The following is a 27,547-nucleotide window of genomic DNA, read 5'->3' on the forward strand; positions in this document are numbered from 1 at the left end:
TATTAAGTTCTTAATTCTAGTGTTTATATTTCTCAGATCTAGTAATTTGATTCTTTTTCAAATCCTCAGAGTAATTTTTATAGTTTCCAGTTCTCTGCTGAAATTCTTATGTCATTTACTTGAAAATAACAAGCACAGATATTTTAAAATCTGTGTTACATAAATTCTAATATCAGGAGTCTATTTCTATTCCTGGTTGCTTTTGCTGGTCCTCTTGCTGATCTTGTCTCTTCATATCACTAGGTTTTCGTTTGTTTTTGTATTGTGTGCTGAGCATTGTATTTGCAAAATATAGTGCATTTTGTATAAATAATTTGAGGCCTAGGATGATATTAATTTCCTCCAGAGAGGATTTTTACTTGCTTCTGACAAATATTTAGTGACCCTTACAAACTTTATTCCAACTTCAGGGTTTGAGACTTTTCTGGGTCATCCAGATGACTTAAGATTGGACAGTAGCCTCTGATACTGTGTTTTGAGATTAACCCAGAATCAGTGAGTGGCAGTTACTAAGGCTTCTGCTTTTTCCAAACTCTGGACTTTGCCTTTTGTTCCCATAGATTAAAGGTATACTCAAAAGTGCTCTTGACATTCAAGAATCTCTCATGGTTTGCCTCCCTCTCCCACCTTATTTCCCGGAATGTCAAGAACAAACTGAGGACTGAAGGGTATGGGGGGAGGGGGAGGGGGTGTGATGAGCATGGAGGAGGGCACTTGTGGTGATGAGCACTGGGTGTTATATGGAAACCAACTTGACAATAAACTATTTAAAAAGAAAAAGTGCTCCTGACCCTTTCAGCTGATTTTTAATGATGGGCTAATGCTTTCAGACCAAAAACTGCTCCAGATGCTGCTCATTTCTCAGGATTTTCATTTACTCCGTAGCTGTTAATAGTCCAACATCCTTCACTAATTTTGATAGCTCTCTCTCTGATGTTTATAGTGGATTTAAAAAGATATATCTATCTTTTCTACATTTTTTAGGAGGAGAATTGGTCTGAATTATTTAGTCTACCAAGAAAAGAGAAAGTTCAGTACCATTTCTTCCATATATGTTTTAGAGTTTACTCACTAAGATTAGAAAATACCTTAAGTACATTCTAAAAATCCTATTTTCCTGGATAACAAGTGTCTGCTCTATAACTTCTATAATTTAGGCCCCAAATAGAATATAGTATTAACACCTAGCTTTTAAATTGGAGGAGTTGGTGGAGGGAGGGGGCCTGAGTGGCTCAGTTGGTTAAACTTCTGACTTCAGCTCAGATCATGATCTTACAGCTCATGGGTTCGAGCCCCATGTTGGGCTCTGTGCTGACAGCTCAGATCCTGGAGCCTGCTTCAGATTCTCTGTCTCCCTCTCTCTCTGCCCCTCCCCTGCCCGCACCCTGTCTCTTTCTCTCTCAAAAATAAATAAACATTAAATTTTTTTTTAATAAAATAAAATAAATTGGAGGAATTAGTATATCTTTCCTTTCCCTCATCCTTGTTCAAGGCCCTTATTTCCACATTAGCAGTGATTGCCGTGGGACCAGTTTCCATTTTACTGAAACCCAGTCTACCCTGCCAGCATTCTAGCCACGTATAATAATCAGTCAGCAAAGTGATTGGAGAAACTATATCCTTTGGTAGAACTTACAGGCTATTTCATTTGTTACCTTCTTACAGGAAGGCTTTAAAAAATACTTGCTAGATGCTTGTTGATGAATATATTTTGTTCCTTCCAAATGATCAACATGTGAAGATATTCTCCTAGAGAACTGGGGCTGTTCCTGTAGTATCATCCATTTTAAGTGCTTAGCACTACCGCTGCATGGCTGATGCCCTGACTCAAACATTAGAGTCTTTCACTGCAAAAGAGCCCTGGGATGAGGGCAGGTTTGTATCGTTTGAGGGCTATTAAGAATATTTGTAGTTCGGAGAACTAATGAGGGAGATAAATAGAAAGTTTAGAGATAATTCTATTTTATTTTGTTTTATTAATACTTTTTTAAAAAGTTTATTTATCTGTCTTAAGAGAGAGTGAGCATGAGAGGGGAGGGTGGCAGAAGAGAGGAGGAGAGAGAGAGAAAAAAAGAGAATCCTAACCAGGCTCCACATTACCAGTGTAGAGCCCAGTGTGGGGCTCGAACCCACAAACCATGAGATGACCTGAGCCAGAGGGATAATTCTATTTTAAAAAGTAGGAATATGGAGGTGGCTGGGTGGCTCTGTTGGTTAAGCATCTGAGTTCGGCTCAGGTCATGATCTCGCCATCCGTGGGTTCAAGTCTCACGTTGGCCTCTGTGCTGACAGCTCAGAGCCTGGAGCCTACTTCAGATTCTCTGTCTCCCTCTGTCTTTGCCCCTCCCACACTTCATTCTGCGTGCCTCTCTCTCTCTCTCTCTCTGTCTCTCTCTCAAAAAGAAATAAACATTAAAAAAATTTTTTTTAATTACACAGTAGGAATATGGAGATTATTTTGTAAAGGCTGTGAAAAATCGTAGAATTAAATTAATATTAAATTAAAAGTTTTTATGGCAAGCAGCTGATCTGNAGAGAGAAAATGGTCCAATTCTTACAAAAGTTTCTGCTTCCTCAGCTTCTTTCTTGGGCTCCTGCTTTTCTCTTACCTCAGGGTAATAAATCTGGAGCTTGGCAAATGCACGGAAGCATTTGGAGGCAGCTTTTAATTACAGCTTATTTATGCAAAGTGCAGCTACCTTCATATAGACTTGCACTATGCAAATATCCGGACCTAACAGTCTTGGGCCTCCTATTAAATAGGCCCTCAAGAAAACAAAATGGGGGCCCCTGGGTGGCTTAGTCGGTTAAGCGTCCGACTTTCGCTTAGGTCACGATCTCGCGGTTCGTGGGTTCGAGCCCCTCGTCGGGCTCTGTGCTGACTGCCAGCTCAAAGCCTGGAGCCTCTTTCGGTCTGTGACTCCCTCTCTCTCTGACCCTCCCCTGCTCACGCTGTCTCTCTCTCTCCTAGAAATAAATAAAACATAAAAAAATTAAAAAAAAAAAAAAAGAAACTTTCTATTTTGATGTAGTACCAGTAGTTTTATTTTTGCTTTTGTTTCCCTTGCCTCAGGAGACAGATGTAGAAAGATGTTATTATGGCTAATATCAGAGAAATTACTGCCTATGCTCTCTTCTAGGATTTTTATTGTTTTACATCTCACATTTAAATCTTTAATCCATTTTGAGTTTTTTTCTAGTGTATGGTGTAAGAAAGTGGTCCTATTTCATTCTTTTGCATGTAGCTCTCTAGATTTCTCAGCACCATTTATTGAAGAGACTATCTTTTTCCCATTGCATATTCTTGCTTCCTTTGGCAAAGATTAATTGACCATATAATTGTATGGTTATTTCTGGGCTTTCTATTTTGTTTATTGATGTATGTGTCTTTTTTTGTGCTAGTGCCACACTGTTTTGACTACTACAGCTTTCTTAGTAGTATAACTTAAAGTCTAGAATTGTGATGCCTCCAGTTTTGTTTTTCTTTTTTTTTTAATTATTTTTTAGAGAGACAGTAGGAGAGGGACAGAGGAGGAGGGAGAGAATTTCAAGCAGGCTCCATGCTCAGTGCACACTGGGCTTGATCCCATGACCCTGGGATCATGACCTGAGCCAAAATCAAGAGTTGGTCACTCAACCAACTGAGCAACCCAGGCACCCCTCCAGTATTATATTTCTTTTTCAAGATTGCTTTGCCCTATTTGAGTTCTTTTATGGTTCCATACAGATTTTAGGATTGTTTGTTCTAGTTCTGTAAAAACATGCTATTGGTATTTTGATAGGGATTATATTAAATGTGTAGATTGCTTTGGGTAATATAGACATTTTAACAATATTTGTTCTTCCAGTCCATGAGCATGGAATATAATATCTTTCCATTTGCTTGTATCATCTTCATTTTCTTTTATCAGTGTTTTATAGTTTTCAGAGTATAGATCTTTCACCCCTTTGGTTAAGTTTATTCCTAGGTATTTACTTTGTGTGTGTGTGTAACTGTAAATGGGATTGTTTTCTTAATCTCTCTTTCTGCTGCTTCATTATTAATGTATAGAAATGCAATGCTTTCTGTATGCTGATTTGGTATCTGTGACCTTACTGAATTCATTTATTAGTTCTAGTAGTTTTTTGGTGGTCTTTAGGGTTTTCTAAGTGTAGTATCATGTCATCTGCAAATAGTAAATGTTTTGCTCTTTCCCTACCAATTTGAATACCTTTTATTCCTTTGCCTTGTCTGATTGCTGTAGCTAGGACTTCTAGTACTATGTTGAATAAAAGAGGTGAGAGTGGATATCCTTGTCTTGTTCCTGACCTTAGCAGAAAAGCTCTGTTTTTCCCCATTGTTTATGATGTTAGTTGTGGGGTTTTCATTTAAGGCCTTTATTATGTTGAGGTATATTCCCTCTAAACCTACTTTGTTGAGGACTTTTATCGTGAATGGATATTGTATTTATGTCAAATGCTTTTTCTGCATCTATTGAAATAATCATATTTTTTCCTTTCTCCTATTGATATGATGTATCATGTTGATTGATTTGTGATTATTGAACTATCCTTGCTTTCATCCTAGGAATAAATCCCACTTGAATGTGATGAATGATTTTTTAATGTATTATTGAATTCAGTTTGCTAAGATTTTATTGAGGGTTTTTAAATCTATGTTTATCAGAGATACTGACCTGTAGTTCTCTATTTTATTTTTTTTTTAATTTTTTTTTTAATGTTTTATTTATTTCTAGGGGAGAGAGACAGAGACAGCATGAGCAGGGGAGGGTCAGAGAGAGAGGGAGTCACAGACTCTGAAACAGGCTCCAGGCTCTGAGCTGGCAGTCAGCACAGAGCCCGACGCGGGGCTCGAACCCACGAACCGCGAGATCATGACCTAAGCGAAAGTCGGATGCTTAACCGACTAAGCCACCCAGGCGCCCCACAAATCTCAACAATTTAAAAAGATCAAAGTGATACCATGAGTCTTTTCTGACCACAACACAATGAAACTAGAAATCAATCACAAGAAAAAATCTGGAAAGAGCATAAATACCTGGAGGTTAAATAACATGCTACTAAACAATAAACAGGTAAACCAAGAAATCAAAGAAGAAATTTAAAAAAAATATAGAGACAATTGAAAATGAAAACACAATAGTCCAAAATTTTGGGGAAGCAGCAAAAGTGGTTCTAAGAAGGAAGTTTACAACAATACAGGCTTACCTCAAGAAGTAAGAAAAATCTCAATAACCTAACCTTATACCTAAAGGAGTTAGTAAAAGAAGAACAAACAATATCTAAAACCATCAGAAAGAAGGAAATAATAAAGATAAGGGAAGAAATAAACAATATAGAAACTAAGAAAACAACATAATGAAACCAGGAGATGGTTCTTTGAAAAACCAACAAAATTGATTAAATCTCTGCTCACTCAAAAAAATTGTTGAGATTTGTTTTGTGGCCTATATGTGATCTATTCTGGAGGGTATTCTGTGTGCACTTGAAAAGAATGTTTATTCTGTTTTAGGATGAAATGTTCTGAATATATCTATGAAATCCATTTGGTTTGGTATGTCATAGAATCAATTTTTTATTAAAAGAAAAAGTAAGCACCATTCAACTAAAAATTAATCTTCAACTTTATCTATATTATTATTTTTTATTTTATTTTCATAGTATTTTAAAAATTTTTGAGAAACACTGCCCTTTCGCTGTAATTCTAGATCCTCTTCTGAATTTCTAAAGTGCTAGATGAGAACAGTTTATAAATTTTTTATAAATTTAAAAAATACTGCTTAAAGGGGCGCCTGGGTGGCTGAGTCGGTTAAGCGTCCGACTTTCGCTTAGGTCATGATCTCGCGGTTCGTGGGTTCGAGCCCCGCGTCGGGCTCTGTGCTGACTGCCAGTTCGGAGCCTGGAGCCTGTTTCAGTCTGTGACTCCCTCTCTCTCTGACCCTCCCCTGTTCATGCTGTCTCTCTCTCTCTCCTAGAAATAAATAAAACATTAAAAAAAAATACTGCTTAAAACAAGTCAAATCAAATACAATGTCTTCAAAATTTAAAATTGAAGAGCTAATTGATTTTCTTGATATTTTGAGTTAATTATTTTTTTTCTATTTTATAATTACTGAAAAGATCTTAATATTTTAAAAACACATAGTGTCATGGTGGTAATCTGCCAGGGTAGGCAGTATTTTTGCATTATATTTTAAATGTGCTAAGCTGGAGATGAATCATGGTTTAGATTTTGCTAGCCTCAAATTGTAATTATATGTATTTTTTCTTCCTTTTAAAAATATGGACAGAAGATATGATAGCACTAATAAAAATATTTTAGTGAATAGAATTGAATACTACCATTAAATAAAACCATAGGACTAAAATGTATTATTTTTCATATGCTTTAGTAAAATAAATTATTAATAAAATCAATCATGTATATTATAATAAATAGTTCTTAATGAGCAGTATATTCACTAGATGTTTTTAACTTTTAGAGATATCCTTGTTAGACCTCAGATAGAAACACTTTCTTTTTCTAAAACTTCCATACATGTAGTTTTTTTTGTTAAGTATAATATGCTTAAATTTGTTATTTGGGACAGTGTTAGGAGAATACGTATTTACTCCCACCTCAAGCTGTTTTACTATATTTTCCTTATTTTCTTTTTTTTAAGTTTATTTATTCTGAAAGAAAGAGAGAGAGTACATGTGAGCAGGGGAGGGGCAAAGAGAGAGAGAGAGAGAGAGATAGAATCCCAAGCAGGCTGCACAATGGCCAGTGCAGAGCCTAACACCGGGCTCAATCCCACAAGCCGTGAGATTGTGACCTGAGCCAAAGTCGAGAGTCAGACACCCAACCTACTGAGCTACCCAGGCGCCCATATATTTTCCTTATTTTCAAAAAGACTTTTTCAACTTTTTAGAGAAGGAATTCATGTATAACGGTATGGATTTTTAAGTATACTTTTGTGTACAAACATTGAGACACTGGACATGGAAAACAAAAAAGGAATAAAACCCACTCATAAGCAAGGATCTATGAACATTATAATGTTCAATAATACCAGAGTAGCACTTAGCTTTTTGAACTTAGTTTTAAATCCTGTCATAGACAAGCACTAGCCAAGAGTCAGAACTATATCTGCCTTTCCCCTTCTTTTTCCAAATTCTGGGGGGAAAAAGATGTCCTGTGTTACTATCAATTCATTTATATATCTGAAAAATTCTAATAATAATTGTCCATTTTTACTTAGCATGGACATTTATCAGGAAGCTACATGACATCAAAGAAGAGTCAACATAACAAAAAATTTAAAAGTAAGGAATATGATGAGTACAGTACCTACAGTGATGACAACTTTGGTACCTACAGTCAGGAAACAGAGGAAGATTTTGCCAGTCAGCTAAAACAGTACAGACAAACTAAAGAAACCTCAAGCACTGCTTTAGGATCATCATTTTCTAAAGAACCAGGGAAAAAACAAAGAATGAAAGTTCAGCAAGGTAAGTGTGAAATTGTTGGGCTGTTTTTAAATATGGGAACCTTATTACAACAGGTAGCAATGGAGTAAAAACTTAAATTTCTTAGTCTCTTCTCAAGACCAGCTTACCCTGTGGTTCCTGAATTCATTTTTCTTTATTTTCAAATTTTGAGGACAGACATCTACAGACTTCAGTCTGCATGGTATCTTAATATTTGAGTTAGAAAGAGACTCTAACATTTTTAAAATATATAAAAATGTAAAACAACCTTCCTGTTACTTTTTTCCCTTTTCTTGTATAATGTTATCAGTTTAATGAAAAAATAGCCTACCTTTTTCAGTTGTTTCTGTTACTCTATGCATTGCTCTATATTTTAGACCTGTAAGGAGAGAATTCCGGGAAGGTATTCTTTTATTAGACTTTCAAAGACGGTGATCATCTTTGCTGTACAAATGTACTTATACTTAGGATTATGGATATTCTTCAAGATTGGAAATATGAACATAAACTAAAGAAGTTTCTGTAGTGTTCATCAATTCATCTGCTGTATTGAAGCACATGGTCCCTGGAGAGACCATGGGAAGTTGCTATAGAAACTCTGGGTCACATAAAAGTCAAATCACACTTAAGAATTGTCTACTCAATGTCTGCTTCATGAAAACTGGAGCAAGATGAGACTTAAGTGAAACAGTGACCACCCAAACACTGTGTTACTATAATTATCACTGAAAAAAGGAATTAGTTATGAGTAAATGTGGTAATTTTTATGACTTTATTTTTTCTTGATATCCTAGCAAAATTCCTTTGAAAAATAAGTATCCAGGCTTTGCTGACCTAAAAAGGAAAGGAATCTGCCTGTGCATATGCTATTGTAATTATTAAATTTGTTCCTGAAGTCTAGACATAGTGGTGTCAGGAATCATTCCACTTGGGGAATAAGGGAACATAGACAGGTTTTGCTCATCCATTCCCACCTGGGGTTTTCCCTTTCAGGTTCTTCCTGTTTGCTTTGTTAAAAAATTGAGTATTCTTTTATTTTTGACATTCATTTTTCCCCCTGAGTTATGAAATATATGGTCAACTGCAGAAAACTTTTTCTGAGTGTGGAAATAATAACCCAACAAAGACCAAAGATAAAACAAAAATAATTTGAATCCCTGCACCCAAAAATAAGGACTATTAATATATTTGGTATACATTTTTCCAGAATTTTTCTGACAGTTATTTTTAACAAAAAACTACACATGCTGTTTAACTTGTTTTTTCCCTTAACTATGAAGTATATCTCATTCTTATGTTAATAAGTAGCTTTTAATGTCTGCATTCTATTCAATTAAATAGATATACCATAATTTGTCTAACAGATTCTTAGGTTTGTGTAATAGTAACTGCTTGAGATTTTAGTGCAACTTAAGTCTTAAGATTTAAGTTGCACCCATTTTTTTGAATTCTGTGATTAACCATACATATTTATAAAGTCTCAGAAAATGTCTTAACAAATATTTTCTAAGAATAAATTCTGAAATGCAGAATTGAGTCAAAAGATATAGCCACACATTTGAAGAATTTGATTCACATACCAAGGTTGATTTCCAAAAAGTTAATAGATCAGTTTTTAACAGCACACCAGTGTATGAAATGCCAATTTTTCCAAATCTCTTCCAATACTCCTTGAGGTGAAAATTGGTATGTTATTTAAGATTTTTAATTTCTTTGATTCTTTTTGATGAAGTAAAACATTTTTCCCATATATTTGTTTGCTGTTTTGTAGGTTTAAGATCACTTAATATGTAAGAAAATATATTAGTTTGGTGGTACTTTGGTAAAATGAGAAATACTCTGTATTCTACCCTAATATTTAATTTTCATAATTTTAGATATTTTTAATAACAAGTTTTTAAAAAGTAGGGCAAGTATAAATTTTACTTGGAAATATATGTGATATCTACTCAAAATTATCACTAGAAACTAAATTTGATTAAAGTAACCACTGATATCTACAGTGTCTTCCTTAGGGATGAATATAATGTTTAATTCTCTGAAACACGATTTTCTTATTCCGAGGAAAATTGAAAAGAACAGAACTAGATGTGGTTTCTCTAGCCATGAGTATTGTGCCTTGCTTTTCTTACTATCATTAACATCCCTTGAAAAAAAAATGAAACGCAATACCCAGGAAGTAAAATGTAAGCATTTAATTAATTTTTTTTCATTGAATCTGGAGAGGAAGAAAAAGAATGAACTGTATATTTTATTCTATTTAAAATATCCTGTTCCCTATAAACTAATAGAGTGACAGTCATGTTGTTTTTCTGTAATATTTGAAGTACATTTAACTCTTTTAGGTATTGAACAGAGGGTTAAAAGTTTTAATGTTGGTCGTGGACGTGGTTTGCCGAAGAAAATCAAACGCAAAGACCGTGGGGGAAGAACCAATAAAGGGCCTAATATTTTTTCAGGAATGGATGACTTTCAAGAGGTACTGAAAATTTCTATATAATAAGGAAAGCTTTTCTTTTTTTTCTTAATTTTTTTTAATGTTTGTTTAATTTTGAGAGAGAGAATGAAAGAGCAGGTGTCAGGGTGGAGCAGAGAGAGAAGGAAACATAGAATCTATAGGAGGCTCCAGACTCAGAGCTGTCAGCACAGAGCCAGATGAGGGGCTTGAACCCACGAACTGTGAGATCATGACCTGAGCTGAAGTTGACAGCTCAACCGACTGAGCCACCTAGGCGCACCAAGGAAAGCTTTTCTATCTTTTAACCTATTTGGCTGCAAAGAAAGCATTGTGATTTTAATGCTACTTTCCTAGTAAATGAACATTTTCTAGCTAAAATCAAATGAGTATAAACAGACTCTTAAAAAAAATAAATAAAAGAATTGTTTTAATAGTCATGATACTAATATAGAGAGGCAAATTTAGGCCACTTTGAAATAAAATGGATGTGTTTGAAAGCCCCTCAAAATAAAACTGGTATGTCAGAAAGCAAAAATGTATGCTCTATTAGTTCTCTGTTGTATTTTCCTTTCCTAGGAGTCATCCTCCCCAGATGGAAATAAAATGCTGATAGTTTAATATGTAGTGGGGTAATAAGAAAGGAGATACTATAGTGGTAAATTAACTTATTAGAACTGAAAGCATTGAAAGAGAAGAAAAGGAGATATAAATGGTTGGAAAGATTGATTTGTGTACCTTGTGTATAGTAGATATTGAATAAATATATGTTGAATTGAACTCTGAACATGTATATTTCAGCCTTTTGGCAACTCTGGATTAAAGTGGTCCAATTCCAGTATTCTGTCACTGTTCCAGTAAGATTGATTGAATTATGCAGAGCAAGGGTAGGTTATTAAGAGCTGCAACCTTGAGTGGGAGCAAGGTGATAGCAATGTATTGTAACTTGAAAATGCTTGGTTTTCTGATGTCTGTGTTTAAAGATAATGGGCACAGATTTCTTTTTTTTTTTTTAATTCTGATGAGATCTATGAGATTTTATTTTAATTTTTTAAAAATAGTTTATTGTCAAGTTGGTTTACATATAACACCCAGTGTTCATCCCAACAAGTGCCCTCCCCCATGCCCATCACCCCTCCTTCCCCCTCCCCCACCCCCATCAGCCCCCAGTTTGTTCTCCGCATTCAAGAGTCTCTCATGGTTTGCCTCCCTCCCTCTCCCCAGGGCAAAGATTTCTTAATATGAGCTTGTGAGTATACTATTTAGGGAGATGTGAGTAAGTATGAACTAAAAAAAAAAAGTTCAGGTCTAGGTAAATTAGTGAAACGCAACACATACCACTCTAGGGTATTCTCAGTTAACATTAATGTATTAAAGACTGCGTGCAAGTTAGATATAAAAAATTCTGTTTTACTTTGTTCAATCCACTGTTTTCAAATTTTACTTGACCCTGAACTCTCTCTCTCCCCCACACCCTCATCTATTAACATTCATTGAGCTACTCACTGTTCCATGGGATAGCAGCTTTGGAAACAAGCTTGGAATTTCTGAGTGATTATAACCTGCCTGTCCATCTTCCCAGACTCTCTAGAATGTACTGCTTTCCCTAGACTAAATTAATATGAATACTTTCTAAATTAAGTTGTCTCCTATATCCAATACTTACACACTATACCTGGAAAAAAAATAGTTTCCAAGAAAGTGAGTCTTTGAACAAGTTACTACCTGTCTCTCAGTTTAAAATTGCTTTATCTGTGGGGCGCCCGGGTGGCTTAGTCGGTTAAGCGTCCGACTTTCGCACAGGTCATGATCTCGCGGTTCGTGGGTTCGAGCCCCGCGTCGGGCTCTGTGCTGACTGCCAGCTCAGAGCCTGGAGCCTGTTTCAGAGTCTGTCACTCCCTCTCTCTCTGACCCTCCCCTGCTCATGCTGTCTCTCTCTCTCCTAGAAATAAATAAATAAATAAATAAATAAAACATTTAAAACATTTAAAAAAAATTGCTTTATCTGTAAAATGAGAGTATGGCATTAAATTAACTCTAAAGACCTTCAAGCACTGACATTTTATTTTTTTAATAGTTAAAAAAAATCTTTTTAAGGTTTATTTATTTTTGAAAGAGAGAGTGTAAGCAAGGGAGAGGCAGAGAGAGAGAGGGAGACACAGAGTCTGAAGCAGGCCCCAGGCTACGAGCTGTCAGCACAGGGCCTGACCTGGGGCTCGAACTCATGAACTGTGAGACCTGAGCCATTGTTGGGTGCTTAACCAACTGAGCCACCCAGGTACCCCAAGCACTGTAGCTAAAAGATTCTTATCGTGGTATAGAAAACTCTTTCTTTTACATTCATCAGATTTAGAATATTTTACCTTTTGTTTATTAAGATTAAAATGTTATCAACTTTGTCAGTTTATTGGCTGTCAAGAGAGATTTCTTCTTATTCCAGAAGCAGCCAGGAGAGTCCCAGAACCCACGCATGTAGCTCATGTTTGGGAGTAGTCTGGGGGAGGCCTAATCAGAGTAGAGTGAACATGCTAGAGTGGCCAACATAGATCCATTTTCGTCCTGTCCAGGGAGTGTGAGATCCTCCAAAAGCCAGATAAATTTACAGATACTTGGATATTCACACAAATAGTCTTGAAAACTCAAGAGTAGTCACAGAGCAAGTGAATTTTTGATGGATTTTAAAGACTTAATCTGTTAACCATAAATCATCTTAATTTTTTTGTCTTTATAACAGCCGTTAAATTTTCTCTGAATATATACTACTTTACTGGCAGATCCTTTCATTTCCTCTTCCTTATGTATTTAAAAAACATTTTATGCTCATTTTCCTTATACCAATATAATACATCTTCTAGAGCAAATTAATTTTAAAATAACCAAATAGGTCATTAGTTTTCCCTCTCTCCCTTCATTTTTCCTTTCTCTCTCTCTCTTTTTTGAATTGTGTTTTCTTAGAGGTAGTGTGATACAGGGCAAAGAGTTTTTATCTATCCTGACTGCTCACTCACCATATGACCCTCAGCAAGTCACTAAATTTCTCTAATCTTCAGTTTCCACACTTGTCCAGTGAGGGTGCTGAACTAGATGACTCGTTCTTCCAGCTGTTACATTACAAGTGATCTTAAGGGTAGAGGACATTCATGTTGCTTCTGTAGGTTCAGATTTAAAAGATCAGATCTTCTAGGCACTTCATTTTGTCCTAAAATTTTATTGTTAAAGTTGCTTTAGATTTTCTGGAATATCATGATTATAATTAGGCTTCTCCCAGCTATGGATACTGAGATACTTTCTACTCATTTAAACCAAACTAAAGAACAAAACCAAAAAACCCACTATCCTCTATTGAAACAATGAGGCATATCATTAGAAAGTAACATAGAGTGAGTTATTAATGAAATATAGGTACAACTTGGTGCATTTTTCAGACTGTTTTGGGTTTGTTTTTGGTGATTACCTAATATTTTTACTTTTTAATTTCAGAGTTATATTCTTCAAGTTGGCCCATTGATTTTGTGTAATGCATTCTCCTTGGCTTCCTGTTTTATTGCAGCCACCATTCTTTGTGCAGAAGGCATATATGAGCTGGTCATTTATATCTATTTGTTCTAAATGAGCCTAGAAGTAGAAAATATTTGTGACTCAAATCTACATAAATTTAAGACATTTTAAATGATCCTATCAGTGTATAGTATAAGGACTTTCAGTGTGTCTCCCTGGGGGAATTTGAGTATGCTTATGTTTTTTAAAAGAACCTATAGGATTGTCTTTTCTTGGTAGTTTTGTACTTTTTTTTTCAGAATTCTTACTGTAAAACATAATTTAAATACAAGTGCTGAGGATCAGATTTAAGTCTAACCATCTCTTGCCTCAAGTATTTGCTGTGAAGCAATTTCCTATTTCCAGTAGGTTGTGTTTAGCTCTCTATCTCCAGCAAACTGAGGGTAAAGGAAACAGATTAGAAGCGCAGATAGTTATTGAGCTCCTACTGTATGGAAACCATGGCGCATACCTGGTGTTTGAAAAATAGTGTTGTTTTATAGAGCTCATGAATGTTAAGTCCTTAGCATGGCTAAGCATCATACTCTTGTTGATCAGTCTTCTTCTACTCATAGCGAAAGTTGAATAGGGGGGAAAAAGTTGAATAGGGATTTAAGGAGATCTAAGGAAAACATGTAGGGTTGTGAGATTTTCTACAATACATTCCTTTTTTATTTGTTTTTTCATTTAAAAGTTAAAGGAAATATATCCTCCTTCTTTTTCCTAAAGGAAGTACAAAATAACCATACATGAAAAAAAATCTCTAATATTTTAGGAGTCCATCTAGAGACATACACTCTTAAATGTGGGGGTGTATTCTTTTAGTCTTTTCTTTTCTTCTTCTTTAGTCTTTTTTTATTATAAAATTGGGATCAGTTTTTCACTTAGTACAGTATTATGAACATTTTCTTTCTTTCTATTTTTTTTTAATGCCTGTCAATTTTGAGTGAGAGAGAGAGAGAGCAGAAAGGGCAGAGAAAGAGGGAGAGAGAGAATCCCACTGCCAGTGCAGAGCAGATGCAGGTCTTGATCCCATGAACGGCAAGACCATGATACAAGCCAACGTCAAGAGTGGGACACTCAACCAGCTGAGCCACCCAGACACCCCTGTGAACATTTTTTTAGTCCACAAATTGTCTTTCCATCTCATCAGTTTTTAATGATTACATAGTAGTCTACCACGGATCCATATTTAACTGATCTTCTTGTCTGGGATATGTAGAGTCTTTTTAGGATTTTGTTTGTTTGTTGTTTTATCATGTAAGTAATTCTGCAGTAGTTATTTTTATGAATAAATATATGTGTGCCTCTCTGATAATTACCTCAAAGTACTTCTGAAAAGTACAAATTCTGTGTCAAACAGTATGGATTTTATGAGTCTTTTATAATATAGCTATCAATAATATATGAGAGTGCACATTATATCATACCTTTGCCAACACTGAGTATTATTATTAATTTTCAAGCTTTTTATAATTTTATTTTTATTTTTATTTATTTATGTTTAAATATTTTATTTATTTCTAGGAGAGAGAGAGAGACAGCGTGAGCAGGGGAGGGTCAGAGAGAGAGGGAATCACAGACTCTGAAACAGGCTCCAGGCTCTGAGCTGGCAGTCAACACAGAGCCCAACGCGGGGCTCGAACCCATGAACCGCGAGATCATGACCTAAGTGAAAGTCGGACGCTTAACCGACTAAGCCACTCAGGCGCCCCTATAATTTTATTTTTAAAGAGTAGATGTACATCATCATTAAAATAGAAATAGGGTTCTTTGCAACCACTAGTAGCAATAAACAGGGTATTAGAAATATAACTCTCTAAATAAATGATAGTGTCTGAATGTCTAGTCTTAGCCACGTTAAGTTGTACTGCTTTCTCAATCCATTTGACTATCCATTTTAATACCTTTAGTATTTCATATGTTGTATTCAAATGATTTTTTTTTTCTTGCAGTATAGTAAACCGGGGAAAAAATGGAAGGTTATGACTCAGGAATTCATTAATCAGCACACAGTGGAACACAAAGGAAAACAAATCTGTAAATACTTTCTGGAAGGGAGATGTATTAAGGTAAATTTATAGGGGTATCTCATAAGTCATTTTTTTAAAAATGTTTTATTTATTTCTGAGAGAGAGACAGCATGAGAAGGGGAGGGTCAGAGAGAGAGGGAGACACAGAATCTGAAACAGGCTCTGAGCTAGCTGTCAGCACAGAGCCTGACGTGGGGCCCGAACCCACAAACCGTGAGATCATGACCTGAGCCAAAGTTGGACGCTTAACCGACTGAGCCACTCAGGCGCCCCTCTCATAAGTCATTTTAACTTCCAAAATAAATTTTAAAATTTAGTCTTTTGGGGGTGGTTAGTTTTTTCATTTCTCATATAGTTTGTAATATGAATTGTTTCTTTGAAATGTATCTTGCATGGAAATACTGTACATCAGAGCTCATTTAATTATATTCTGGGACAATAATATAATTTGTTGAAATCAGATTTTATTTAGCACACATAATACTGACTGTGTGGCAGGTAGATCACTTGTGTTTGTTCAAGTGTTTGTTCAGAGATCAGTGTTTTAATCTTTACAGCAAACCTGTGAAGTAGTTACTGTTATTATCCCAAATATAAATATAAATATCCCAAATATAAAAAAATTTTTAAATTTTTTTAAATGTTCGTTTATTTCTAGAGAGACAGCTAGAGGGAGGGGCAGAGAGAGAGAGGGAGACAAAGAATCCCAAGCAGGCTCCCTGCTGTCAGTGCAGAGCAGGACACGGCCTAATCTCATGAGATCATGGCCTGAGCTAAAACCAAGAGTTGAACACTTAACTGACTGAGCCACCCAGGCACTTCATATTATCCCCTCTTTAAACATGGCCAAACCAAGAGATTAAATAAGTGCCCCCAGTAGCTTAGCTAGAAACGGTGAATGCTGATAGAAGCCAGGCAGTAGCCTCTGAGGCCTTGCTCACTGTGCTGCCTCTGCACATAGCCACACCCACTGTCTTGGGCAAGAATTCCAAGGGATTGTTTGAATTATTATTGGCTCATTATTTAAAAGACTGAAGATGTATCCATAGTTCTACCATGAAATACCATAGAGAAAATTCAATATTTCTCTTTTCTTTTTTTTTTTCTTTTTTGTGACAGGGAGATCAGTGTAAATTTGATCATGATGCAGAGTTGGAGAAGAGAAAAGAGATCTGCAAATTTTATTTACAAGGATATTGTACCAAAGGAGAGAACTGTATTTATATGCATAATATCCTTTATTAAAAATATGTTAACCAAAATATTGAGGTTATAAAACATTACTGGGGTTTTAATTTTATTTATTTATTTATTTTAACATTACTGAGGTTATTAAAAATCCCAACCTAGAAAGGCTACTTTGGTTGTAAATTTAAAATAGCACATTACATAAATGAAGTCTAGTTAGCCTTTGTGTTTCAAAAGGGCAAACTGAAGTATTCTTTAGGGAAATAAAATAACTTCCCTCTGGAGAAAAAAAAATCTATGAACTAAAGGGACTTTATATTTAATATACTCAGCTTATAAGTATTTCAAGCAACTATACTTCCTAAAGGAAGTTGGCAAACTATTTATTCTACCACTTAATTTTTTTTACTTATGAATATAAGTATTAAATTACTGTTGAAAATTACAAAGCCAAGGTCTCATCAAATCTTATCATGCAATGACAAACACAGTACATTCTTCCATATTTCTATTTGGATATCTATACATTTAAGTTGTAACTCCTGTCCCCACTTAAATTGGTATTTCATTATACATAGTTCTTTAAAACAAATTTTATGTACATCTATATCTTTATATATCTTCATATCTGTATCTGTATAGTCTATCTCTCTATATCTATATCTTATGCATCTTTCTATGTTAACTGTCCCCCCATTATGTTGCTGGTTATTCATTACCATTTATGACTAATGGAACCTTTCCTCCCTGACTTGAAACTCCATCTTCATTGTAGGTGAAGTGTTTACATGTATGTTTTTGGTTTTGTTCTGGACTTTCTGTGGGGCTCCATGGATCTGTTTGCCCTTTTGTCTGTATTGCTTTGCTGCAGTTATTTCTGCCTTGCCAGCTAACTGATATTTCATAGATCCTCACATTTATTTCTTTCATCTAAAATTTTGAATAGTCTTGTGTAGGTCAAAAAATAATAACAAATTAAGTGAAAAATCCCTTTTTATCATAGATCTAAATATAAAAAATAAAACCATACAAATCAGATGATTATATGAATAGATTCCTTCATAACTCAGAAGAATAGAAAACTTTCCCAAATCTGACTTAAAATCCAGAAGCAATAAAAGATTAAAAATTTGCATAAAAAATTTTAAACTTGCATGACAAAAATATGACCTCTGCAGTCAAAGATAAATAATAAAATGAGAAGAATTATTTGCAACTTATATCACTTACAGAGAGGTAACAGCCTTAATATATTAGTTACTAAAAATTGGAAAGAAAAATGAGCAAGAGATACAGATAATTCACAAAAAGAGAAATGCAGATGTTCCCAAAATGTATAAAAAGATGTTCCATCCTATTCATAATATAATGTATGTCGAGATACCATTTGTAGCTATCAGATTTGTAAAGATGAAAACAAAAGTGAGACAGCAGGGTTTGTTATCAAGGCTGTGAAAAAACAGATGACGCTCCAACCTTGTGGTAGGAATGCAAAAAGGTTCACCCTTACAGATGGAGCTTGGCAGCCTCTGGCAAAATTACCTGTGAATTCTCCCTTTGATCCAGCAATCCCACCATTTTGCAAATTCTAATTGGTCTGGGCAGTGATTACTGATGGCCGCTAAACTCATTAGGTGAAATGTTGGTGAGCAACTTTATAATTGATAGATGGGTCTGACAGCACCAGAGCCAACTGTTTGGTCTTAACATCACTAAAAGTCCCAACTATACCTTAAATGCCTCCTACTATGATGCAATAGGGAGTATTTAAACACCACCTATAACAAATAATGAAATTAACAAATGATGCAAAAATCAGGGAGGACTTCTAGAGATCAACAGAGGGAATTTGAGAGGTATCTTAACTGAATGCAATTTATGGATCATGTTTGGATCCTGATGTGAATAAACCAGTTATAAAAAGACATTTTTTTGGAAACCTTCCAGAAAATTGTATTGACCAGGGTATCAGATGAAATTAATGCATTAATTTTTTCAGATTGATGGTAAGGTTGTGATTGCTAAGAAAAATATTCCTGATCCATTTGAAATAAATTTGGAAACATTTTCTGATGAAATGTATTTGGAATATGCTGTGTTTTGTATACTCCAGTGTTTGGAGGAAGGCTCAAGAAGAGAGTATAGGAGTGACAAAGATCTCAGAGAATTCCAAATGATGAAAATTGTTGAACCTACATGGCCAGCAGAAGGGAGCTCATTATTTTTAAGCTCTCTACTTTGGTACATGTTTGATAATTTTCAGGTTGACTTTTTTTAATCTGAAGTAATCTCACTCTTCACGGATAACCATGCTATCAATATGGTGTGAAGCCTTTAAGATTTTTTTCCATGCTAAGGTATGTATGTGTGACTGGATGTATTTATGTATATATTTTTACACGTAATTTTTTACAAAAACGCGATCCAGCTATGGTTGTGAAGGCTGTATTTTTTTCTAATTTAATATTTATATCTCTAACTGATATGGATTATTTTTTAATGTATGATGTGCAGTAGGGACCTTATTTCTTTTCCAAATGGTTAAACTTATTATCTCATCTTCATTGATTTAAAACAGCATCTTGACTAGATCTACCGATACACTACTTTTACACATTGTGCTATTTGACTCTTCCCCTCTATAATAGTATATTTGATAGGTAGTAGGGTAAATAATCCTCCTTCCTCTATCAAAATGTTATAAAATTTTGACTTAAGAAAAAGAAATCAATCTTTTTAAGATTTGGCATATTTCTTTAGAAACCAAACGCTTTACTGGAATAAAAGCTTTCAGCCTATTCTTATGTTTTCCCCATAGTCATGCCATCTGTAAATAATGATTTTACTTCTTTTATCATAAGCTTCTTAATTTTCATTGTATTGGCTATACTTCCAGCATAATGTTAAATAACAGTGATTTTGATGGACATAATGCATGTTTTAATGATAGTGCCTTTTTGCTTTGGCTTGTGGCTATAGGTTTTGGTTTTTGTTTTTGTTTTTGTTTGTTTTTGTTTTTAAGATATTATTTTCAAGTGAACTCTACACGCAATGTGGGGGCTTAACAATAGAACCGTGAGACTGAGATACCCACACTTGATTGACTGAGCCGGCCAGGCACCCCTGTGGCTGTAGTTTTAAGATAGATTTTTTTTTTAAATGTTTATTTATTTTTGAGAGAGAGAGAGAGACAAAGAGATTAGGGGAAGGGCAGAGAGAGGGAGACAGAATCCAAAGCAGGCTCCAGGCTCCGAGCTGTCAGCACGGAGCCTGATGCGGGGCTCAAACTCACAGACTGTGAGATCATGACTTGAGCCAAAGTCGGACACTTAACCAACTAATCCACCCAGTTGCCCCTAAGATAGATTTTTTTAATCAAGTTAAGTAACTGTGTTCTTATTTTACTAAGAGTTTTTTATTTTTATTTTAAATCAAAAAAAAGATTTTGAATTTTTTTATCAGTTACCTTTTGTATCTGCTGAGATGATGATATGATTTGTCTCTCTTGATGTTGTCAGTGTGATGATTACAGTAATAAATTCCCTAAAACCAATCAGGAACTTCCTGAACGTAAACGAAAATGGTATATTTTTTAATAAACTTCTGGATTTAATATTTTCTTTAGCAGTTTAAGTTTGTCTCCAAAATAATGATATAGATTTGCTTATAGTTTTCTTGTTGGGATATTTGACTTTAACATGACATACCAAGGCCTTTTGTTTTCTTCATAGATATAAACTCTTGTTACAAAATGTATTAGCTCTGTATAATATTTTTATTATGGAAAGTAGAAGACTTACATAACTAGAATACTATATGTTTGCTGTAACAATTATAAATATTTTTCTTTAAAAATTTCTAGTTTAATATAGTAAGATTTAAAACTTTTTGACTGCTGCCTAATGAAAATATTTAATCTTAAAATAAAAAATTAACTTGTCTAATCTGACATGATTTTAGAAAATTTAATACAATATATAGTAATCTAGATTACTCAGCACAGTTAGTTATGTTTTGTGGTTTAAAAATATTAAGAGTTTGATTTTACTTGGTTTATTCCTTAATATTTTTATTTACATGAATTTCCATGTAAGTTCTATCACAGTGGAGCAAAGTGTTACCAAGGAGACAAGTGTAAATTTTCACATGATGATCTGACTAAAGAAACAAAGAAACTTTTGGATAAAGTAAGTACTATTTTTGCACTTCAATTGTTTGTTAGGTCTCACCACAGATTCATTTGACTTGAATCATGTTCTATAAATTACATTTTATAAAACCCTCCTGAGAAATCAAGGATTTGTTATTTTAGATTTTAATCCATTAATGTTGTGTGGTAGAAAAGCAGAAATATTGGGCTAGGAATTAACCTTTTCTTACCCTTGTTCTGCCATTAAAAAGCTAATGTACTTTGAGAAATTTTTTTTACCACTTTGAACCTTATTATCAAAAATGAGTTCTTTCTCTCTGATCCATTTTACTTTAAAATGATATTTTTCTAATATCAAAACTAGTTTATTGAAGTATTCGTGGCTTTTAAACCTAAGTAAGAGGGGCACCTGGGTGGCTCAGTCAGTTGGGCATCCGACTTTGGCTAAGGTCATTATCTTGTGGTTTGTGAGTTCAAGCCCCACATCGGGCTCTTTGCTGTCAGCACAGAGCCTGCTTTGGATCCTCTGTCTCTCTCTCTCTCTGTGCCTCCCCGCCATGCATGGGTGCGCGAGTCACACACACACACACTCTCTCTCTCTCTCTCTCTCCCCCCCATCCCATCTCTCTTCTTTCTCAAAAATAAACATTTAAAAAAACTTTTTTTAATTTTTTTAAATGTTTGTTTATTTTTGAGAGAGACAGAGTGTGAGACGCGGAGGGGCAGAGAGAGAGGGAGACACAGAATCTGAAGCAGGCTCCAGGCTCTGAGCTGGCAGCACAGAACCTAACGCGGGGCTCGAACCCACATACTTTGAGATCATGACCTGAGCTGAAGTCAGACACTCAACCAGCTGAGCCACCCAAGCGCTGCCATTTAAAAATTTTTTAATTTAAGGAAGAAAGCTTGTGTTGAAATAGTAATCTTTGCCAATTATTTTTAGGTGTTGAACATTGAAGAAGAAGCCACAAACGAAGATGAACGAGAATTAGAAGAACTTAGAAAACGGGGCATAACTCCTCTTCCCAAACCACCTCCAGGAGTTGGGCTTCTGCCAACCCCACCAGAGCATTTTCCCTTTTCTGATCCTGAAGATGATTTTCAGACAGATCTCTCTGATGATTTCAAGAAAATCCCATCTCTTTTTGAAATAGTTGTAAAACCTACTGTGGATTTAGCACATAAGATTGGGAAGAAGTAAGTTAAATTTTTTTTAATGATACTATTTTTTCCCCTAAAAATTCTTATTAAGAAACTAACTTGTATTCCACAGTAATCATATAATTAAACTTGAGTATTGAGTTAGCAGATATCTGGCATTCACCCCATTTGCTACTTCCTACTTTCTCTTTGTCCCTCCTCTTTGCATGCCATCCATGCTTTTCTCTATGGAATCAATACACCTTCAGAAACCTCTCCACACAGTAATCCATCCAGAAGGACACTGCCAGGTTGATGGAACTGATATTTCTCCCAGTTTGTTAGGAGGCTGCATGGATACTGATATTTGGTTCTTTTAGAGAAGTATTTTCTGAGGCTGTTAGAGGAAAATCTTTGGACAGGCTGGAACCAGATTTGCATTTTCTAACTACCATTCCAGTGTTGCTACCCATACCCCAGGGTCTGTGCACCTGGGCCTTAAGTCCTATTGTTGATTATTCTTTAACCCTGAACACTCAGGGAAACAATGACATGTCACAAATAAGGAACAAGAAATCTATAGGAAACATCACAGTTACTGTGAATCATTAAAATTATTTCTGTTAAGGTCAAGAAGAAGACAGGTTATGTCTGCTGTTTGACTAATACTATAGAGCAGATCCTCATCAATGCAAAAAAAAGAAAGATATGATAGATATAAAGATTAGAAATGGAGAGACAGGACATTATTTGGGCAGTTTCCCTCAGTAATCCTGAGGGAACCAACTGATGAAACTGTTAGAAATAGTAATTAAATTAGCAAGATATCCAGAAAAAAAGAACAACAATCAAAACCTAAAGATCTTTTTATATGCCAGCAGTAATCAATTAGAAATTGAAAAGTTGTATGTCTATGTAGTATAATTCTAATTTCATTATGTATAAAAAATATCTGTGTATGCCTAGAAAAAGACTAGGAGAGAACTAATCAAAAAATTTATCTTTGGGTGGTGGGATTAGAGGTGATTCTTATTTTTTTTGTACTTTTCTGTATTTTTCAAAATAATCTCTGAGTAAGTTTTAGAACAGCTGATAGTGAGCAGCAATTAAGACTGTGGGCTAAAAATGAAGGCAAGATGCATGTATTAATATTTTCATTTGGAGATAATATGAAATAAACTGCTTTTTAAAAACACATCCTGATATAGAAAAACACATTTAACCAATACATCTTAAAAATGTAACATTCTTGTTTGCGTCTTTCTTTGAACTAAGAAATATTCCTTCTGTCTACAGGCCACCAGCATTTTATAATAGTGCCTCACCACCAGGACCACAATTTCAGGAAAGCAGCCCACATCCTCAACATATCTATAGTTCTGGGTCAAGTCCAGGTCCTGGACCCAATATTTCTCAGGGACACAATAGTCCTGTGATGCACCCAGGCTCCCCCGGACATCATCCCTGTGCAGCAGTGCCACACAGCCCACCTTTGCCGCCTGGTCCACCTGGAATTTTAGGTCCTCACAGTCAAGCTGGAGTACTTGTTCAACCAGACCCACCTTTGACACCACCAAGTATGAGTGGTGCTTATCATTGCCCAGGCTTTCCAGAACACATGATGAAAGTACCTAGAGAGAATCACTGTTCTCCAGGTTCATCATACCTGCAAAGTACTGGTGAAATGCAGCTCAACACCAGTTATGAGTCCATACAAAACCCAGCGGAGTTTTATGATAATTACTATTCACAGCATCCTGTGCATAATTTTCAGCCATCCAATAATGCTGGTGGTAAGTTTACCTTCTGAAATAACTCATTTTTAATTTAAAATCTCTGGAGTTCTCTATTTTTCACTAAAACATAAGAATGTATGTTTTAAATAAAGCTAAGTAAAATGTAATGGAATTAAAACCATAATGTGCTTTTTTTTAAGTTTGAGAGAGAGATAGCGTGTGTGAGAGCACAAACGAAGTTGGGCAGAGAGAAAGAGGGGGAGAGAGAGAATCCCAAGCAGGCTCTCAGAGCCCCACGTGGGGCTCCGTCTCATGAACCACGTAATCATGAGCTGAGCCAAAGTCAAGTTGGCCACTTAACCAACTGAGCACCCAGGCGCCCCAAAACCATAAAATATGTTTTAAATTTAACCAAACGTTGGTTACACCAGAACTTAGATAGCTTTAAAAAATATTGACAATCACATAATAATTTGGTAATCAAATGTTGTTAGTATTAGAGCTTCAGTTTGTTGTAACTCACCGTGGTGCTCTCTAGAGGAGTTTTGTGCTCAATCAGCATCTGTGTCTTTCTGTGTTATGTGTATAGATGGCATGTGGCATGTTGAGTTTGCCCAGCATCAGCCTCCCATTGTTCAAGACTCCCCAAACCGGGGGAATGGATCTGACGGCAGCAGCAACACGACAGGCCACGGCCCCCTGCCTGCACCAGGTCTCCTTCCTGCAGTGCAGAGAGCTCTTTTTGTCAGACTTACTCAGAAATACCAAGAAGAAGATGAACCAAGCAGCACCCAGCCTCAAAGGGCACCAAGCAAGGAAGAAGGTGTGTCAGGTGCTATGATAGCATCTTACTTTGGTTTACTCGGTTCCTGAAATAGCATTGAATAGGTTAAAATTTGGAAAATGAGCTCCTCTAAACTATCTATTCTATTTCCAATTTATTTCGTAGCTGCTGTGTGCCTGGAATTGATTGTGGTTTCCAGGGCCATAAGTGCTTTAGTAATTAATTGCAAAGGGTTTGATCTGAAGCAGTGAATAGATCTGAAACTACAGAATGGGGCCTGGCTGAGCAGACTTGCTAAGAAGTCCTGTTTTTGGAGGAAAGAAATAGAACAAGAACAGGACATCTTCCAGTTCAGGAATTTTGACTTCTAGCCCAAGGTTAAAATTATTCAGTTATTAGAGAAGTTTTTATGGGCATAGGCTGTATATTTCAGGTTCTACTATATTATGAAGGAGTATTATTTTTAATGTAAAAGATTATGTGGAGACACCAAGTTTACCCTAGTGTTTTTGATATTGATAAGTGTTTAGCAATTAGTTAATTCAGTTAACAAGAGAAAGCTTAAAGCATTCAGTTCTTATGAATTACAAAATTGATCTGTTTGCCCATTCTCCTGTGTGTGTGTGTGTGTTTGTTTTTTCTTAAGTAAACTGCACACCAACTGTGGAGTTAAAACCCACAACTCTGAGACCAAGAGTCACATGCTCCACCAACTATGTCAGCCTGGTGCCCGTTTGCCCACTCTTAAACATAAGATTTATAAATAACTATGTAGAACTAGGTAACATTAGGTAGCTACAAGCTATTATATAAACATTATTTGTTGCTTTTTAAAAGATGGTAGTATTAACTCTTCATTTATTTAACATGACAGGGAAATGAGGGATTCCTAATAAGCTAATTTCCTGTACAGTTTGTGTTTGCTGTGTTAAGTGCTAAAACTTAATTTTAAGAAAAAACAATTTTAATGATAATCTTTCTATAAAGTCTTAAAAAGATTTATATTTTCATAAATAAGAAAAATGTAGTTTTTCTGTATATAAAATTTTGTATATATATATTATATATATATACAAAATATATATATACAAATATATACAATATATACAATATATATATATACAAAATATATAATATTATATAATTAGTAGTCTTTTATGAGGGTTTTTCTCTGTGTCGAGAAGAAATCTTGAACAGCTAGGTTTTTTGTGTTTGTGTTCATTTTTATAAATTTTAATGCCCTTATAAATTTTACCTGTCCTTTGATAAAAAGCTGGTAACTGTCATTTCCTATCTAACATCTCCTTTCCATTGGCCTGGCTCTACTGGTTTGCTTTCCTTCTATAGTATATTCATTCTCATTCCAAAAAGGATTTAAGATTGCTTTAGATATGAAAGTCAAAATAAAATAGCATCTTCCATATATGGATCAGATTTGGATCAAGTAACAAATTCTATGAGGAGTGAAATTACTACATAGAAATATTTAAAATAATGGTAACGGGTAAAAGCTTTAGGCTTCCTGAGGTCACTGAGAAGAAAAGAGGTCTAGTGTCTAGAGAGAGGCTGTTGTTGTTATTTTGAAAGCTAGCTCACTCTTTTTTTTTTTTTTCCTATTGTGAAGAGAGTGCAAGTGGGAGAGGGCCCAAGGATGAGGGAGGGAAAGAATCTTAAGCAGGCTCCACCATGAGTGCAGAGCCCAACATGGGGCTCAATCTCATGACCATGAGATAGGAGATCAAGGCCTGAGTCAAAATCCAGAGTAGGATGCTTAACTGACTGAGCCACCTAGGCACCCCTAAAAGTAATTTTTTTTTCAGATACTGAGATATGAGTAAAACTTTTTTCCATTGTATTGGGGTGCCTGGCTGACTGGATCAGTGGAGCATGTGACTCTTGATCTTGGGGTTGTAAATTCGAGCCCCACATTGGGCAGAGGGATTACTTAAAAATAAAATCTTAAAAAACAAAAACAAAAACAAAACTTTTTTCCATTGTGATATAATCTATACAATTTTTAAATTTTATGTTACCTTTTTATTTTTAAAGACCTTTTTATGTTTATTTATTTATTTTGAAGGAGAAAGAGAGAGAGAGAACAGGGGAGGGGCAGAGAGAGAGGAGAGAGAGAATTCCAAGCAGGTTCTGTGCTGTCAGTGCAAAGCCTGAGGCTGGGCTCGAATTCACCAACAGTGAGATCGTGACCTGAGCCAAAATCAATAGTTGGCCACTCAACTGCCTGAGCCACCCATGTGCCCCCGTCTATACAATTTTAAACCACACTTCCAGCCTAAATTTCAGTACCTGTTTTGTAAGCTCTGTTCAAACTAAATGTGTAACACTAAAGTTCCATGTAATAGAAACACATTAATGAGCAATGTGATGAGGTAAAGTGAGAATATTTATAATATTCTACTCATCCAAGACATTCTAATATACATATGTATATGTATGTGTGTGTGTGTAACCAATTCAGAGTCAACATATGTATGTTTTAATGGAAAGGAAGAAGACTCCCCACCTGCACCATCAGTTTATAATCCCTCTGTTCTACTAGTGAAAATACCTCTGATAGTTAAGCTTCTTAATAGGATGTCTAACACGCTAAGGTTAAATAGGCTTTAGGAGTAAGGCCTGAAATGTTCCCATAAAGTATATAAATTTCAGGATGTTAGTTTTGTTATTTTTAATTTTGAACATTTAAATAGCTAATATCTTCTCATATGTCAAGCATCTAAAAATATAATAAGCTATAAATGAAAAGTCTCTACCTCATCCCTCATTTTGCTCAGTTCCTATTGCTTCCTTAACCAGTACTATTAGTGTTTTTGTTTTCTTTCCAGATTTTTAAAAAGTATTTCTCCCTTGTTATCTTGATAAATCCAGAGCTATGAAGCCTAAGTATTACTTGAATTAAAGAGATCCAAAACATTTTGGTATTCTTTTCCAAGAGTAATTTCTCTTCTTCCCCAACTCTGTCATACAACATACACTTTGGCCAGTTGGAATGAAAGGTCCTGACTTTTCCTTGGCTGGAAGGACATTACACATATT

General features: G+C 35.3%; 1 protein-coding gene across 1 annotated transcript in view; it reads left to right on the forward strand.

Moving 5' to 3' along the window:
• ZC3H6 (zinc finger CCCH-type containing 6) overlaps positions 1-27,547 on the forward strand; it is a 76,818-nt gene that overhangs the window by 46,348 nt on the left and 2,923 nt on the right. The window contains exons 4-11 of the mRNA XM_039231775.1: positions 7,242-7,491; positions 9,816-9,949; positions 15,418-15,534; positions 16,615-16,726; positions 20,761-20,870; positions 21,777-22,030; positions 23,270-23,766; positions 24,299-24,532. Coding sequence (XP_039087706.1) covers positions 7,242-7,491; positions 9,816-9,949; positions 15,418-15,534; positions 16,615-16,726; positions 20,761-20,870; positions 21,777-22,030; positions 23,270-23,766; positions 24,299-24,532 — 1,708 coding nt within the window. The remainder of the gene's footprint in view (positions 1-7,241; positions 7,492-9,815; positions 9,950-15,417; positions 15,535-16,614; positions 16,727-20,760; positions 20,871-21,776; positions 22,031-23,269; positions 23,767-24,298; positions 24,533-27,547) is intronic.

This window comes from Hyaena hyaena, unplaced genomic scaffold, assembly GCF_003009895.1.
Source record: "Hyaena hyaena isolate Hyena2069 unplaced genomic scaffold, ASM300989v1 scaffold_57, whole genome shotgun sequence".
Classification (NCBI taxonomy): Eukaryota; Metazoa; Chordata; class Mammalia; order Carnivora; family Hyaenidae; genus Hyaena; species Hyaena hyaena.